This window comes from Strix uralensis, unplaced genomic scaffold, assembly GCF_047716275.1.
Source record: "Strix uralensis isolate ZFMK-TIS-50842 unplaced genomic scaffold, bStrUra1 scaffold_325, whole genome shotgun sequence".
Lineage (NCBI taxonomy): Eukaryota > Metazoa > Chordata > Aves > Strigiformes > Strigidae > Strix > Strix uralensis.
This window is the reverse complement of record NW_027436919.1, coordinates 16999-29933: the sequence shown is the minus strand read 5'-3', so window position 1 is coordinate 29933 and position 12935 is coordinate 16999. Positions and strand designations below refer to the sequence as shown.

General features: G+C 64.9%; 1 protein-coding gene across 1 annotated transcript in view; it reads left to right on the top strand.

The window, feature by feature from the left end:
• Positions 1-12935, top strand: part of LOC141938815 (ryanodine receptor 1-like) — a gene marked incomplete at its 5' end in the record, with an annotated part of 78872 nt that overhangs the window by 51981 nt on the left and 13956 nt on the right. The window contains 18 exon segments of the mRNA XM_074857826.1: positions 386-473; positions 585-677; positions 1440-1454; positions 2208-2378; positions 2496-2555; positions 3479-3616; positions 4380-4492; positions 5296-5392; positions 5485-5591; positions 5711-5762; positions 5911-5991; positions 6070-6169; positions 6280-6359; positions 8285-8361; positions 8815-8888; positions 9558-9575; positions 11638-11718; positions 12248-12336. Coding sequence (XP_074713927.1) covers positions 386-473; positions 585-677; positions 1440-1454; positions 2208-2378; positions 2496-2555; positions 3479-3616; positions 4380-4492; positions 5296-5392; positions 5485-5591; positions 5711-5762; positions 5911-5991; positions 6070-6169; positions 6280-6359; positions 8285-8361; positions 8815-8888; positions 9558-9575; positions 11638-11718; positions 12248-12336 — 1534 coding nt within the window.

Below are 12935 nucleotides of genomic sequence, written 5' to 3'. Positions count from 1 at the left end.
AGGACCTGATGGTGGCCACGGGCATCCCTGATGGTGGCCACGGGGATCCACTGATGGTGACCCTGAGGACCTGATGGTGGCCATGAGGACCCACTGATAGTGGCAGTGGACATCCCTGATGGTGGCCACAGGGACCCACTGATGGTGACCCTGAGGACCTGATGGTGGCCGTGGGGACACAATGATGTTGGCCATGGGCATCCCTGATGGTGGCCACGGGGATCCACTGATGGTGACCCTGAGGACCTGATGGTGGCCGTGGGGACACAATGATGTTGGCCATGGGCATCCCTGATGGTGGCCACAGGGACCCACTGGTGTTGGCTATGGGGACCCATTGATGGTGGCCACGGGGACCCACTGATGGTGGCCACGTGTCCGGCAGGGCCAAGTGGCTGACGGAGCCCAACGAGGACGCAGAGGAGCTGTTCCGCATGGTCGGGGAGGTCTTCATCTACTGGTCCAAGTCCCATGTGAGTGGGGGGAGGGACACGAGGGGGGACAGCGGTGCCTGGAGGGGCTGGGTTGGGGGGTTCAGGGGACCCAGGGGGGGTCGCTCAGCCCTTTGTGTCCCCCCCTGGCAGAACTTCAAGCGTGAGGAGCAGAACTTTGTGGTGCAGAACGAGATCAACAACATGTCCTTCCTCACCGCCGACAGCAAGAGCAAGATGGCCAAGGTGGGGGGGGAGTGGGGGGGGTGGGTGCACCCCCCCGGCTGCACCCCGACCTGCCTGGCACCCCCAGACCCCCTCATCCTGCACCCCCCGCCCACCTGGCACCCCAATCTCATGCATGGGGGGTGTCTACCCAACCCCAAGTCTGCCTGGTACCCCCAAAGCCCCCCTGTGCAGGGGTCTCCGTCCCTCCCAGCACCCCTGGAACCCCTAAAACACCCCAAAACCCACCCGCTGCCCCCAACCCCCCCCAGCCCCGGGCACCTCCATCCCTCCTCCCAGCACCCCTGGAACCCCTAAAACACCCCAAAACCCAGCTTCTGCTCCAAACCCCCCCCCAACTCCCGGCACCTCCGTCCCTCCTCCAGCACCCCTGGAACCCCTAAAACACCCCAAACCTACCCACTGCCCCCAAACCCCCCCCAACTCCCGGCACCTCCATCCCTCCCAGCACCCCTGGTACCCTCAAACCACCCCCAACCCCACCTGGGACCTCCAGCTCCCCCCAGAGCCCCCCCAGACCCGGATATCTCCATCCCTCCCAACCCACCTGATACCCCCAACCTCCCCCAGTCTACCTGGTACTCTCAGCCCCCACCAATCCCCCCCAAACTCAGGCATCTCCACCCCTCCTGCTCCTCCTGCTGCCCCCCAACCCCTCCTGCTGCCCCCCGAGCCCCCCGCGTCCGCCCCCAGGGACGTGGGGACGGGGACCTAACGCTGTCTCTTCTCTCCTGCCCTTGGCTGCGGGCGCTGGCACCTTAGTCCGGAGATGGCCAGGTTAGCGGGGCCACGCTGTGCTGGGAGGGGGCCCCAGGGACCCCCCGGGGTCCTGCCCCCTGGGGCCACCACTGCTGGGACCCCCAGGACCCTCCAGGGACCTGCTTTATGGGGCCACCACGACTGGGACCCCCAAAGGCATCCTGGGGTCCTGCTCTGTGGGGCCACCTCAGTTGGGACCCTCCAGGGTCTTGCTCTGTGGGGCCACCCTGGTTGGGACCCCCAAGACCCTCCAGGATCGAGCTCTATGGGGCCACCACAATCTGGGACCCCCAAGGACATCCTGGGGTATTGCTCTATGGGGTCACCACAAGTTGGGACCCCCAAGGTCATCCTGGGGTCGTGCTCTATGGGGCCACCTTGGTTGGGACCCCCAAGACCCTCCAGGATCATGCTCTATGGGGCCACCACGACTGTCACCCCCAAGGGCATCCTGGGCTCCTGCCCCATGGGGCCACAGTTGGGACCTCTTGGGGCTGCTGGAGCCATGTGGCACCTGGGTCCTGGCTCTCACGTCCCCAGTCCCTGTCCCCATGACACAGGGATCCCGGAGTTGATGTCCCCAACCTTACGGGGGACACTGATGTCCCCGGGGACATGGGGGTCCCGCTGCTGATGTCCCTCATCCTTACGCCATGGGGTTCCCACCACTGATGTCCCCATGACGTGGGACTCCTGTCCCTGACCGCCCCCCCCCACCCTCTCCGAACCCTGGGGGTGGTGGCCCTGATGTCCCCATCCATGTCCCCACAGGGGGGTGGCTCGGAGCAGGAGCGGACGAAGAAGAAGCGCCGTGGGGACCGGTACTCGGTCCACACCTCCCTCATCGTGGCCACGCTGAAGAAGATGTTGCCCATCGGCCTCAACATGTGCTCACCCACTGACCAGGAGCTCATCAGCTTGGCCAAGAGCCGCTATGCCCTGGTGGGCAGGGGGGTTGGGGACAGTTCTCGGGGTTGGGGACAGCCCCTGTGGTTGGGGACAGTCTACAGGGTTGGGGACAGCCCCCAACGTCACCCTGTCCTGTCCCCCCACACACAGAAAGACACGGACGAGGAGGTGCGGGAGTTCCTCAACAACAACCTGCACCTGCAGGACAAGGTGAGGTGGCCCGTCCCCACCGTGTGTCCCGCCCTGTCCCCACCATGTCCCCCCACATCCCCATGGTCCCCATGTCCTTGTGATGTCTGTGTCCCCGTGGTCCCCATGTGCCCCACTGTATCCCTGGTCCCCATGTCCCCATGGTGGTCACGGTGCCCATATTCCTGTGGTCCTCGTGGTCCCCACCGTGTCCACGTGGTCCCCATGTCCCCATGGTGCTGGTGTCCCCATAGTCCCCACGTGTCCTGCTCTGTCCCTGTGGTCCCCATGTCCCCCCACCATGGTCCTCATGGTCCCCATGTTCCCCATGTCCCCATGGTCATCATGGTGCTGGTATCCCCATGCCCCTTCAAGGTCCCCGTGGTCCCTGTGGTCATCATGGTCCTCATGTCCCCATGGTGCCGGTGTCCCCACGGTCCCCATGTCCCCATGATCCTTGTGGTGCCTGTGTCCCCATGGTCCTCGTGGTCCCCACCGTGTCCTCATGGTCCCCATGTCCCCATGGTGCTGGTGTCCCCATGGTTCCCACGTGTCCTGCTCCATCCCTGTGGTCCCCGTGTCCCCCCCATGGTCGTCACGGTCCCCATGGTCCCCATGGTCCCCATGGTCATCGTGGTGCTGGTATCCCCACACCCCTCCAAGGTCCCTGTGGTTCCTGTGGTTCCCCGTGGTCCCCATGTCCCCACCGTCGTCCCCATGGTCCCCACCATGGTCCCCATGGTTCCTATATCCCCGTGGTGCTCCCGGTGCCTGTGTCCCCATGGTCCTCGTGGTCCCCACCGTGTCCTCATGGTCCCCATGTCCCCATGGTGCCAGTGTCCCTGTGGTTCCCACGTGCCCCTGGTCCTTGCGGTGCCTGTACCCCCGTGGTCCCCAGGCCCCCCGCCACATCCCCGTGGTCACCGTGTCCCCCGTGTCCCCAGTGCGAGAACAACTCGTCCATGCGGTGGCAGATGGCCCTGTACCGCGAGATGGCCGGCAAGGCCGAGGACTCCGACAGCCCCGAGAAGATCGTCCGGAGGGTGCAGGAGGTGTCGGCTGTGCTCTACCACCTCGAGCAGGTCAGGGGCTCTGGAGGGGGGTCCCCAGATACTCCTGGGGTGCTCCAGGGGGTGCCTGAGGAGGGTCCTTGGCGTGCAGGGGCTACTGGCTGTGCCCCATGGGGGGTCTCGGGGAGGCTCTGGGGGGTGATGAGGTACTTTAGGGATCCCTGGGGGGGGTCACAAGAGTCTTGGGGGAAGGAGTGGTGTGCTCCAGGGGTGCCCTGAAGGGGTCACTGGGATGCTCTGAGGGTGCCCTGGGGGTCTCTGAGGGGCTCCAGGAGGTCCCCGGGGTGTTCTAGGGGTGCCCTGAGGGTCCCTGGGGTGCTCTGGGGGTGTGGGGGTCCCTGGAGTGCCCTGGGGGTCCCTGGGGTGCTCTGGGATGCCCTGGGGCTGGCCTGGGGGTCCCTGGATGTCCCTGGGGTGCTCTAGCGGTGTGGGGGGGGGTGCCCTGGGGTGCCCTGGATGTCCCTGGGGTGCTCCGGGGTGCCCTGGGGTGCTCTGAGGGTCCCTGGGGTGCTCTGGGGGTGTGGAGGGTCCCCAGGGTGCTCTGGGGGTCCCTGGGGTGCCCTGGGGGCCTCTAAGGGTGCTCTGGGAGTCCCTGGGGTGCTCTGGGGATGTGGGAGGTCTCCGGGGTGCTCTGGGGGTTCCCTGGGGTTCCCTGGGGGTGTGGGGGCTCCCTGGGGTGCTCTGGGGGTCTCTGGGGTGCTCTGGGGGTGTGGGGCGTCTCCGGGGTGCTCTGGGGGTCCCCGGGGTGCCCAGGTGACGCCCCCCCACCCCCCAGACGGAGCACCCCTACAAGTCCAAGAAGGCCGTGTGGCACAAGCTGCTGTCCAAGCAGCGCCGCCGCGCCGTGGTCGCCTGCTTCCGCATGACGCCCCTCTACAACCTGCCCAGGTGGGCACTGGGGGGACTGGGAGGGACTGGGAGCTGCTGGGGGGGGGGACTCTGAACCCCTTGAGACCTCCTGGGAGTGACTGGGATCACTGGGGAGCCTCCTGGGGTAACTGGGAAGCCCCTGGGAGCAACCAGGAACCTCTTAGGGGCAACTGGGAATGCTCCAGAGCCTTGTGGAGGCAACTGGGGAGCTGCTGGGGGCAACTGGGAACCGCTGAGGGCAACCAAGGACCTTGATGGGGGCAACTGGGGGTAACTGGGAACGTCCAAGGGCAATCAAGAGCCGTGCTGGGGGCAACTGGGTGTAACTGGGAACCCCCAAGGGCAACCCAGAACCCTTCTGGGGTCAACTGGGGGTAACTGGAAACCCCTGAAAGCAGCTGACAACTGCTCTGGGGGCAACTGGGAGTAACTGGGAACCCCTCAAGAGCCTCTGGGAGCCCCTGGGATCAATTGGGTGTAACTGGGAACCCCCGAGGGCAACCCAGAACCCTTCTGGGGTCAACTGGGGGTAACTGGAAACCCCTGAAAGCAGCTGACAACTGCTCTGGGGGCAACTGGGAGTAACTGGGAACCCCTCAAGAGCCTCTGGGAGCCCCTGGGATCAATTGGGTGTAACTGGGAACCCCCGAGGGCAACCCAGAACCCTTCTGGGGGCAACTGGGAACACCCTTGAGAGCCTTTGGGAGCCCCTGGGGGCAACTGGGAGCCTCCTGGGCAGACCCCCACCCCCAGGCCCCCCTCCCCTGCGGTGTGGCCCCCCCCGTGGCTGTGTGACCCCCCCAATGGCTCCCCCCCCCCAGGCACCGGGCCTGTAACATGTTCCTGGAGGCCTACAAGCTCTCCTGGCTGGTGCCCGAGGAACATCCCTTCGAGGACCGCATGATCGACGACCTCTCGGTGAGCTGGGGGGGGGCCCATGGGGGCTAGGGGGGGGTCACTGGCTCGGGGCCCCCCCTCCAAGCTGAGCGTTGCGGTGGTGGCCGAGGTAGAAGTCGGGAGAGGAAGAGGAGGAGGAGGAAGAGGAGCGGGATAAGAAGCCGGACCCCCTGCACCAGCTCATCCTGCACTTCAGCCGGACGGCGCTGACTGAGAGGAGGTGGGAGGGGGGGTCCCCTTGGGGGGGGGACACACCCGGACTCCTGGGTGCCCCCGTGGCTTGGGGGGGGGGTGTCCCGGTGCCCCCCTTTGAGCCGTGTGTCCCCCCCCGTCCCGCAGTAAGTTGGAGAAGGATTATTTGTACATGGCGTACGCTGGCATCATGGCCAAGGTGGGTCCTGTCCCCCCCCGCGCCCCCCCAAACCACCCAGCCACCTGTCCCTGCTTGCGGGGGGGGCTGCAGGGGTGGGGGGGGCGGTCCTCAAGGATTTGGGGACGGGGGGTCAACTGGGAAAACACCCCCCCCCCCACCTCCCCAGAGCTGCCACATCGATGAAGGGGAAGAGGAGGAGAAGGAGGAGGAAGAGAAGGAGGAGGAAGAAGCTGAGGATTCATTCGAGGTGGGTGCGGGGGCACCCTGACCCCCACCCTGGACACCCCCCGACCCCCCCCTGACCCCCCATCGTCCCCCCCCCCAGGAGAAGGAGATGGAGAAGCAGAAGCTGCTCTACCAACAAGCCCGGCTGCACACGCGGGGGGCGGCCGAGATGGTGCTGCAGATGATCAGCGCCTGCAAGGGTGAGGCGGGGGGGGTGTGTCCTCGTGTGACACCCCCCTTGCACGAGGGGCCTCGTGTGACCCCCCCCGGCCTCGCACGGGGCGGCCGTGACAGTGCGGGGTGTTGGCAGGGGAGCGGGGCGACATGGTGTCCTCCACCCTCAAGCTGGGCATCTCCATCCTCAACGGGGGCAACGCCGAGGTGCAGCAGGTGCGAGGGCGTCCGCGTGTCCGCGTGTCCGTGTGTCCGTGTGTCGGTGTGTCCGTGTGTCGGTGTGTCCATGTGTCCATGTGTCCGTGTGTCCGCGTGTCCGTGTGTCCGTGTGTCCATGTGTCCACATGTCCGTGTGTCGGTGTGTCCATGTGTCCACGTGTCCGTGTGTCCACGTGTCCATGTGTCCGCGTGTCGGTGTGTCCACGTGTCCACGTGTCCATGTGTCCTTGTGTCCACGTGTCCATGTGTCCTTGTGTCCGTGTGTCCGCGTGTCCGTGTGTCCGCGTGTCGGTGTGTCCGTGTGTCCATGTGTCCACGTGTCCATGTGTCCATGTGTCCATGTGTCCTTGTGTCCACGTGTCCGTGTGTCCGCGTGTCCGTGTGTCCGTGTGTCCGTGTGTCCGCGTGTCGGTGTGTCCGTGTGTCCATGTGTCCACGTGTCCGTGTGTCCATGTGTCTGCGTGTCCGTGTGTCCACATGTCCGTGTGTCTGCGTGTCTGCATGTCCGTGTATCCATGTGTCCACGTGTCCGTGTGTCCATGTGTCCTTGTGTCCACGTGTCCGTGTGTCCGCGTGTCCGTGTGTCCGTGTGTCGGTGTGTCCACGTGTCCATGTGTCCTTGTGTCCATGTGTCCGCATGTCCGTGTGTCCGTGTGTCCATGTGTCTGCGTGTCCGCATGTCCGTGTGTCCACATGTCCGTGTGTCTGCGTGTCTGCATGTCCGTGTATCCGTGTGTCCACGTGTCCATGTGTCTGTGTGTCCGTGTGTCCACGTGTCCGCTTGTCCATGTGTCTGAGTGTCCATGTGTCTGCTTGTCTGCATGTCTGCGTGTCCGTGTGTCCACGTGTCTGTGTGTCCATGTATCCGTGTGTCCGTGTGTCTGCATGTCCGTGTGTCCGCGTGTCCATGTACCCGTGTGTCCACGTGTCCGTGTGTCCGCGTGTCCGTGTGTCCACGTGTCCATGTGTCCGTGTGTCCGTCTGTCCACGTGTCCGTGTGTCCATGTGTCCGCGTGTCTGTGTGTCCGCGTGTCCGTGTGTCCACGTGTCCATGTGTCCGCGTGTCCATCTGTCCACATGTCCGTGTGTCCACGTGTCCGCGTGTCCACACGTGTCCATATGTACATGCATGTCTCTGCATGTCCATGCACAAGTCCATGTGTCCACACATGTGTCCGTGTGTCCAGGCACGTGTCCATCCATCCACACACGTGTCCATATGTACATGCAAGTCTCTGCATGTCCACACATATGTCCATACATCCCTGCACGTGTCCGTGTGTCCATGCATGTGTCCATGTGTCCGTGCACATGTCCATATGTACGTGTGTGTCTCTGCGTGTCCATCCACGTGTCCGTGTCTCTGTGTACATGTCCATGTGTCCATGCATGTGTCCATATGTACATGTGTGTCTCTGCGTGTCCATATACGTGTCCTTGTGTCCGTGTACGTGTCCATCCATCCACACACGTGTCCATATGTACACACAAGTCTCTGCGTGTCCACGCCCATGTCTGTGTGTCCGTCTCTACGCCCACAAGTGTTTCCCTCCGCCCGTCCACACTCGTGTCTGTGCAAGCGCCCGCAGCCACACCTGGGCCCCCACGCCGGTGCCCGTGTCCGTCTGTCGCCCACACGTGTCCGTCCCCCCACGCGTGTCCGTCTGTCCCCCACGCGTGTCCGTCTGTCCCCCACACGTGTCCGTCCCCCCACACGTGTCCGTCCCCCCACGCGTGTCCGTCTGTCCCCCACACGTGTCCGTCCCCCCACACGTGTCCGTCCCCCCACGCGTGTCTGTCTGTCCCCCACACATGTCCGTCCCCCCACGCGTGTCTGTCTGTCCCCCACACGTGTCCGTCCCCCGACACGTGTCCGTCCCCCAACGCGTGTCCGTCCCGCCACGCGTGTCCGTCCCCCCCAGAAAATGCTGGACTACCTGAAGGAGAAGCGGGAGGTCGGGTTCTTCCAGAGCGTCCAGGCCCTGATGCAGACCTGCAGGTGACACACAGGTTTCGGGGTCCCCCCGTGGGTTTTGGGGTCCCCCCTGTGGATTTTGGGGTCACTCCGTGGGATTCAGGGCCCCCCGTGGTCATCGGGATCCCCTCGCAATCATTGGGGTCCCCCCGTGGGCTTTGGGGTCCCCCTCTGGGAATCAGGGACCCCCACAGTCATTGGGGTCGCCCTGTGGGCTTTGGGGTCCCCCTCTGGGAATCAGGGACCCCCACAGTCTTTGGGGTCCCCCCATGGGAACCAGCGCCCCCCTGCAGACATGGGGTCCCCCTTTGGGTGCCAGGGACCCTCCACAGGTGCCTCAGAGGTTCAGGGCTTTGGGGGGGGGGGGGGGTGTCCCCCAGAGAGAGGGACGGGATCGGCTCCAGCTGGGAGTGGGGGGGTCCTGGAGGAAGGATTTTTGGGGGGACCCCCCTCCTGACCCCCCCGTGTCCCCCCCAGCGTCCTGGACCTCAACGCCTTCGAGCGGCAGAACAAGGCGGAGGGGCTGGGCATGGTGACGGAGGAGGGGACGAGTGAGTGGGGGCGCCCTGCCTGGGGGGACTCCCCCCCGAACCCCATCAACTGCCGGGGGGGGGGCAGGGGGGAGCTGAAACTGGGGGGGGGTCCCCTCCTGTGCCCCCCCATCCCACTGTGCTGCTCCCCCCGAGCCCCTGCTATCAATGTGGCTCTGAGCCCTTAATGCCCCCCAAAGCCCTTAATGCCCCCCCAGACCCCTAATGCCCCCCCCCAACCCCCTAATGCCCCCCCCAGACCCCTAATGCCCCCCCCAACCCCCTAATGCCCCCCCAGACCCCTAATGCCCCCCCCCAGCCCCTAATACCCCCCCAAAGCCTTAATACCCCCTCCGGGCCCCTAATACACCCCCCAAACTTCTAATGCCCCCCACCCCTAATGACCCCCCCAAAGCCTTAATACACCCCCCTGGGTTCCTAACGCCCCCCCCCAAGGCCTAATACCCCCCCTGACCCCTAATACCCCCCCCAACCCCTAAAGCCCCCCCCCCAGGTCCCTAATGCCCCCCTATAGCCCTGATTCCCCCCTATAGCCCCCGTACTCCTCCGTGCCCATAACACCCCCCCTTAATGACCCCCCCAACCCCTAATGACCCCCCCAAGCCCTAACGCCCCCCCCCGCTCACCTCCTCTCTCCCCTTCTCTCCCCATCCCGGCTCCCGGCGACAGTCATCAGCCGTGAGAACGGTAAATACTCGTGATCGCAGCGGCTATAGGGCGGGGGGGCATATAGAGTCTATAGGGCGGGGGGGTTATACAGAGTCTATAGGGCCAGGGGAGTGGTATATAGAGTCTATAGGGCTGGGGGGGGGCATATAGAGTCTATAGGGCAGGGGGGGAACATATAGAGTGTATAGGGCAGGGGGGGTTATACAGAGTCTATAGGGCCAGGGGAGTGGTATATAGAGTCTATAGGGCTGCAGGGGGTTATATAGAGTCTATAGGGCTGGGGGTTTATTGTAGGGGCTATAGGGCTGGAGGTCACTGTAGGGTCCATAGGATGCTGCTATAGGGTCCATAGGGCTGTGGGGGGGTCACTATAGGGTCCATAGGGTGCTGCCATAGGGTCCATAGGGCTGGGGGAGGTCTGTAGGATGGTGCTACAGGGTCTATAGGGCTGTGGGGGGGTCACTGTAGGGTCCATAGGGCCATGGGGGGTCCATAGGGTGGTGCTATAGGGTCCATAGGGCTGTGGGAGGTCCATAGGATTCTGCTATACAGTCCATAGGGCCGGGGGGGGTCACTGTAGGGTCCATAGGATGCTGCTATAGGGTCCATAGGGCTGTGGGGGGGTCACTATAGGGTCCATAGGGTGCTGCCATAGGGTCCATAGGGCTGGGGGAGGTCTGTAGGATGGTGCTACAGGGTCTATAGGGCTGTGGGGGGGTCACTGTAGGGTCCATAGGGCCATGGGGGGTCCATAGGGTGGTGCTATAGGGTCCATAGGGCTGTGGGAGGTCCATAGGATTCTGCTATACAGTCCATAGGGCCGGGGGGGGTCACTGTAGGGTCCATAGGATGCTGCTATAGGGTCCATAGGGCTGTGGGGGGGTCACTATAGGGTCCATAGGGTGCTGCTATAGGGTCCATAGGGCTGGGGGAGGTCTGTAGGGTGGTGCTACAGGGTCCATAGGGCTGTGGGGGGGTCACTGTAGGGTCCATAGGGCCATGGGGGGTCCATAGGGTGGTGCTATAGGGTCCATAGGGCTGTGGGAGGTCCATAGGATTCTGCTATACAGTCCATAGGGCCGGGGGGGGTCACTGTAGGGTCCATAGGATGCTGCTATAGGGTCCATAGGGCTGTGGGGGGGTCACTATAGGGTCCATAGGGTGCTGCTATAGGGTCCATAGGGCTGGGGGAGGTCTGTAGGGTGGTGCTACAGGGTCCATAGGGCTGTGGGGGGGTCACTGTAGGGTCCATAGGGCCATGGGGGGTCCATAGGGTGGTGCTATAGGGTCCATAGGGCTGTGGGAGGTCCATAGGGTGCTGCTATAGGGTCCATAGGGCTGGGGGAGGTCTGTAGGGTGGTGCTACAGGGTCCATAGGGCTGTGGGGGGGTCACTGTAGGGTCCATAGGGCCATGGGGGGTCCACAGGGTCCTGCTATAGGGTCCATAGGGCCGGGGGGGGTCCCGACAGGGTCACCAGGCTCGGGGGGTGCGGGGTCCGCAGGGCTCGGGGGGGGCTGGCGGAGGGTGGCAGCTGCCCTGTGCCCTGTCCCCAGAGTGTCCCCTGGCTGCCACCCCCCCCTGCTTGTCCCCGCTTGTCCCCAACCCTTCGGCCCCCCTGTTTGCCCCCTCCCCCTGCTAATGCCCTGCCACCCCAATGTGTCCCCCTGCCACCCTGGGGTGTCTGTGCCACCCCAGGGTGTCCCTGTGCTGCCTCACAATGTCCCTGTGCCACCCTGGGGTGTCCTCCTGCCACTCTGCTGTGTCCCCATGGTGTCCCTGTGCCACCCCGCTGTGTCCCTGTGCCACCCCGCTGTGTCCCTGTGTCACCCTGGAGTGTCCCCATGCTGCCCCAGGGTGTCCCTGTGCCACCCCAGTGTGTCCCCCTGCCACCCCAGTGTGTCCCCATGCTGCCCCACGATGTCCCTGTGCCACCCTGGGGTGTCCCTGTGACACTGCAGCATGTCTCCAAGCCACCCCGGGATGTCACCCTGTGGCCACCCATGCTGCAGGCCTGGCCTTGGCCATGCATGTCCCCAACTTTGTCCCCGTGTGACCCCGTCCCCGCGTCCCCCCGCCAGGGGAGAAGGTGATGTCAGACGACGAGTTCACGCAGGATCTTTTCCGGCTGCTCCAGCTGCTGTGCGAGGGGCACAACAACGGTGAGGGGACACGGGGGACACAGGGGACACGGGGGGACACAGGGCACATGGGGGACATGAGGGGACATGGGGGACATGGGGGGACACAGGTGGCGTGAGGGGACATAGGGGAACATGAGGGGACATGGGGGAACACGGGGGACATGGGAGACATGGGGGAACATGGGGGGACATGAGGGGACACGGGGGGACACGGGGGACATGAGGGGACACAGGGGGACATGGGGGAACATAGGGGGACATGAGGGGACATGGGGGAACATGGGGGGACATGGGGGACATGAGGGGACGGGGGGACATGGGAGACATGGGGGACATGGGGGAACATGTGGGGGACATGAGGGGACATGGGGGACACGGGGGGACGTGGGGACACAGCTGGGGGGCTCTTGGGTGGGGAAGGGGCTTTGGAGGTCCATGGGGCAGGAGAAGGAGCTGGGGGGCAGGAGGGGCCGTGGGGTGGCCGTGGGGGTTGTGGGGTGGCCGTGGGGCTGGTCTCACCCCATTTCCTCCCGCCCCCCCGCCCCAGATTTCCAGAACTACCTGCGCACCCAGACGGGGAACACGACCACCATCAACATCATCATCTGCACCGTGGACTACCTGCTGCGCCTGCAGGTAGCCGGCCCCACGGCCCCCCAGCCCCACACCGTGGCCTCCAGCCTGCACCCTGTCCCTGCCCCACACCCACGGCTCTGCCCCAGCCCCAACCCGCCCCCCCCGAGCCACGTCCCCGTCCCTGTGGCCTTGTGCTGCTGGTGGCCACCATGGCCCCATCCCCGTGTCACCAGTGGCCCCTGTGTCCCTGTCCCCGTGTCCTCATGCTGCCGGTGGCCCCCGTGTCCCTGTCCCCATGTCACCAGTGGCCCCTGTGTCCCCATGTCACAGTGGCCCCTGTGTCCCTGTCCCTGTGTCATGGTGGCCCCCATGTCTCTGTCCCCATGTCACCGGTGGCCCCTGTGTCCCCATCCCCATGTTGCAGTGGCCCCTGTGTCCCTGTGCCTGTGTCTTCATGCTGCTGGTGGCCCCCCCTATGTCCCTGTCCCCATGTTGTGGTGGCCCCTGTGTCCCCGTCCCCATGTCACTGGTGGCCCCTGTGTCCCCATTCCCATGTCACCAGTGGCCCCCGTGTCCCCATCCCCTTGTCCTCGTGCTGCTGGTGGCCCCTATGTCCCTGTCCCCATGTTGTGGTGGCCCCTGTGTCCCCGTCCCCATGT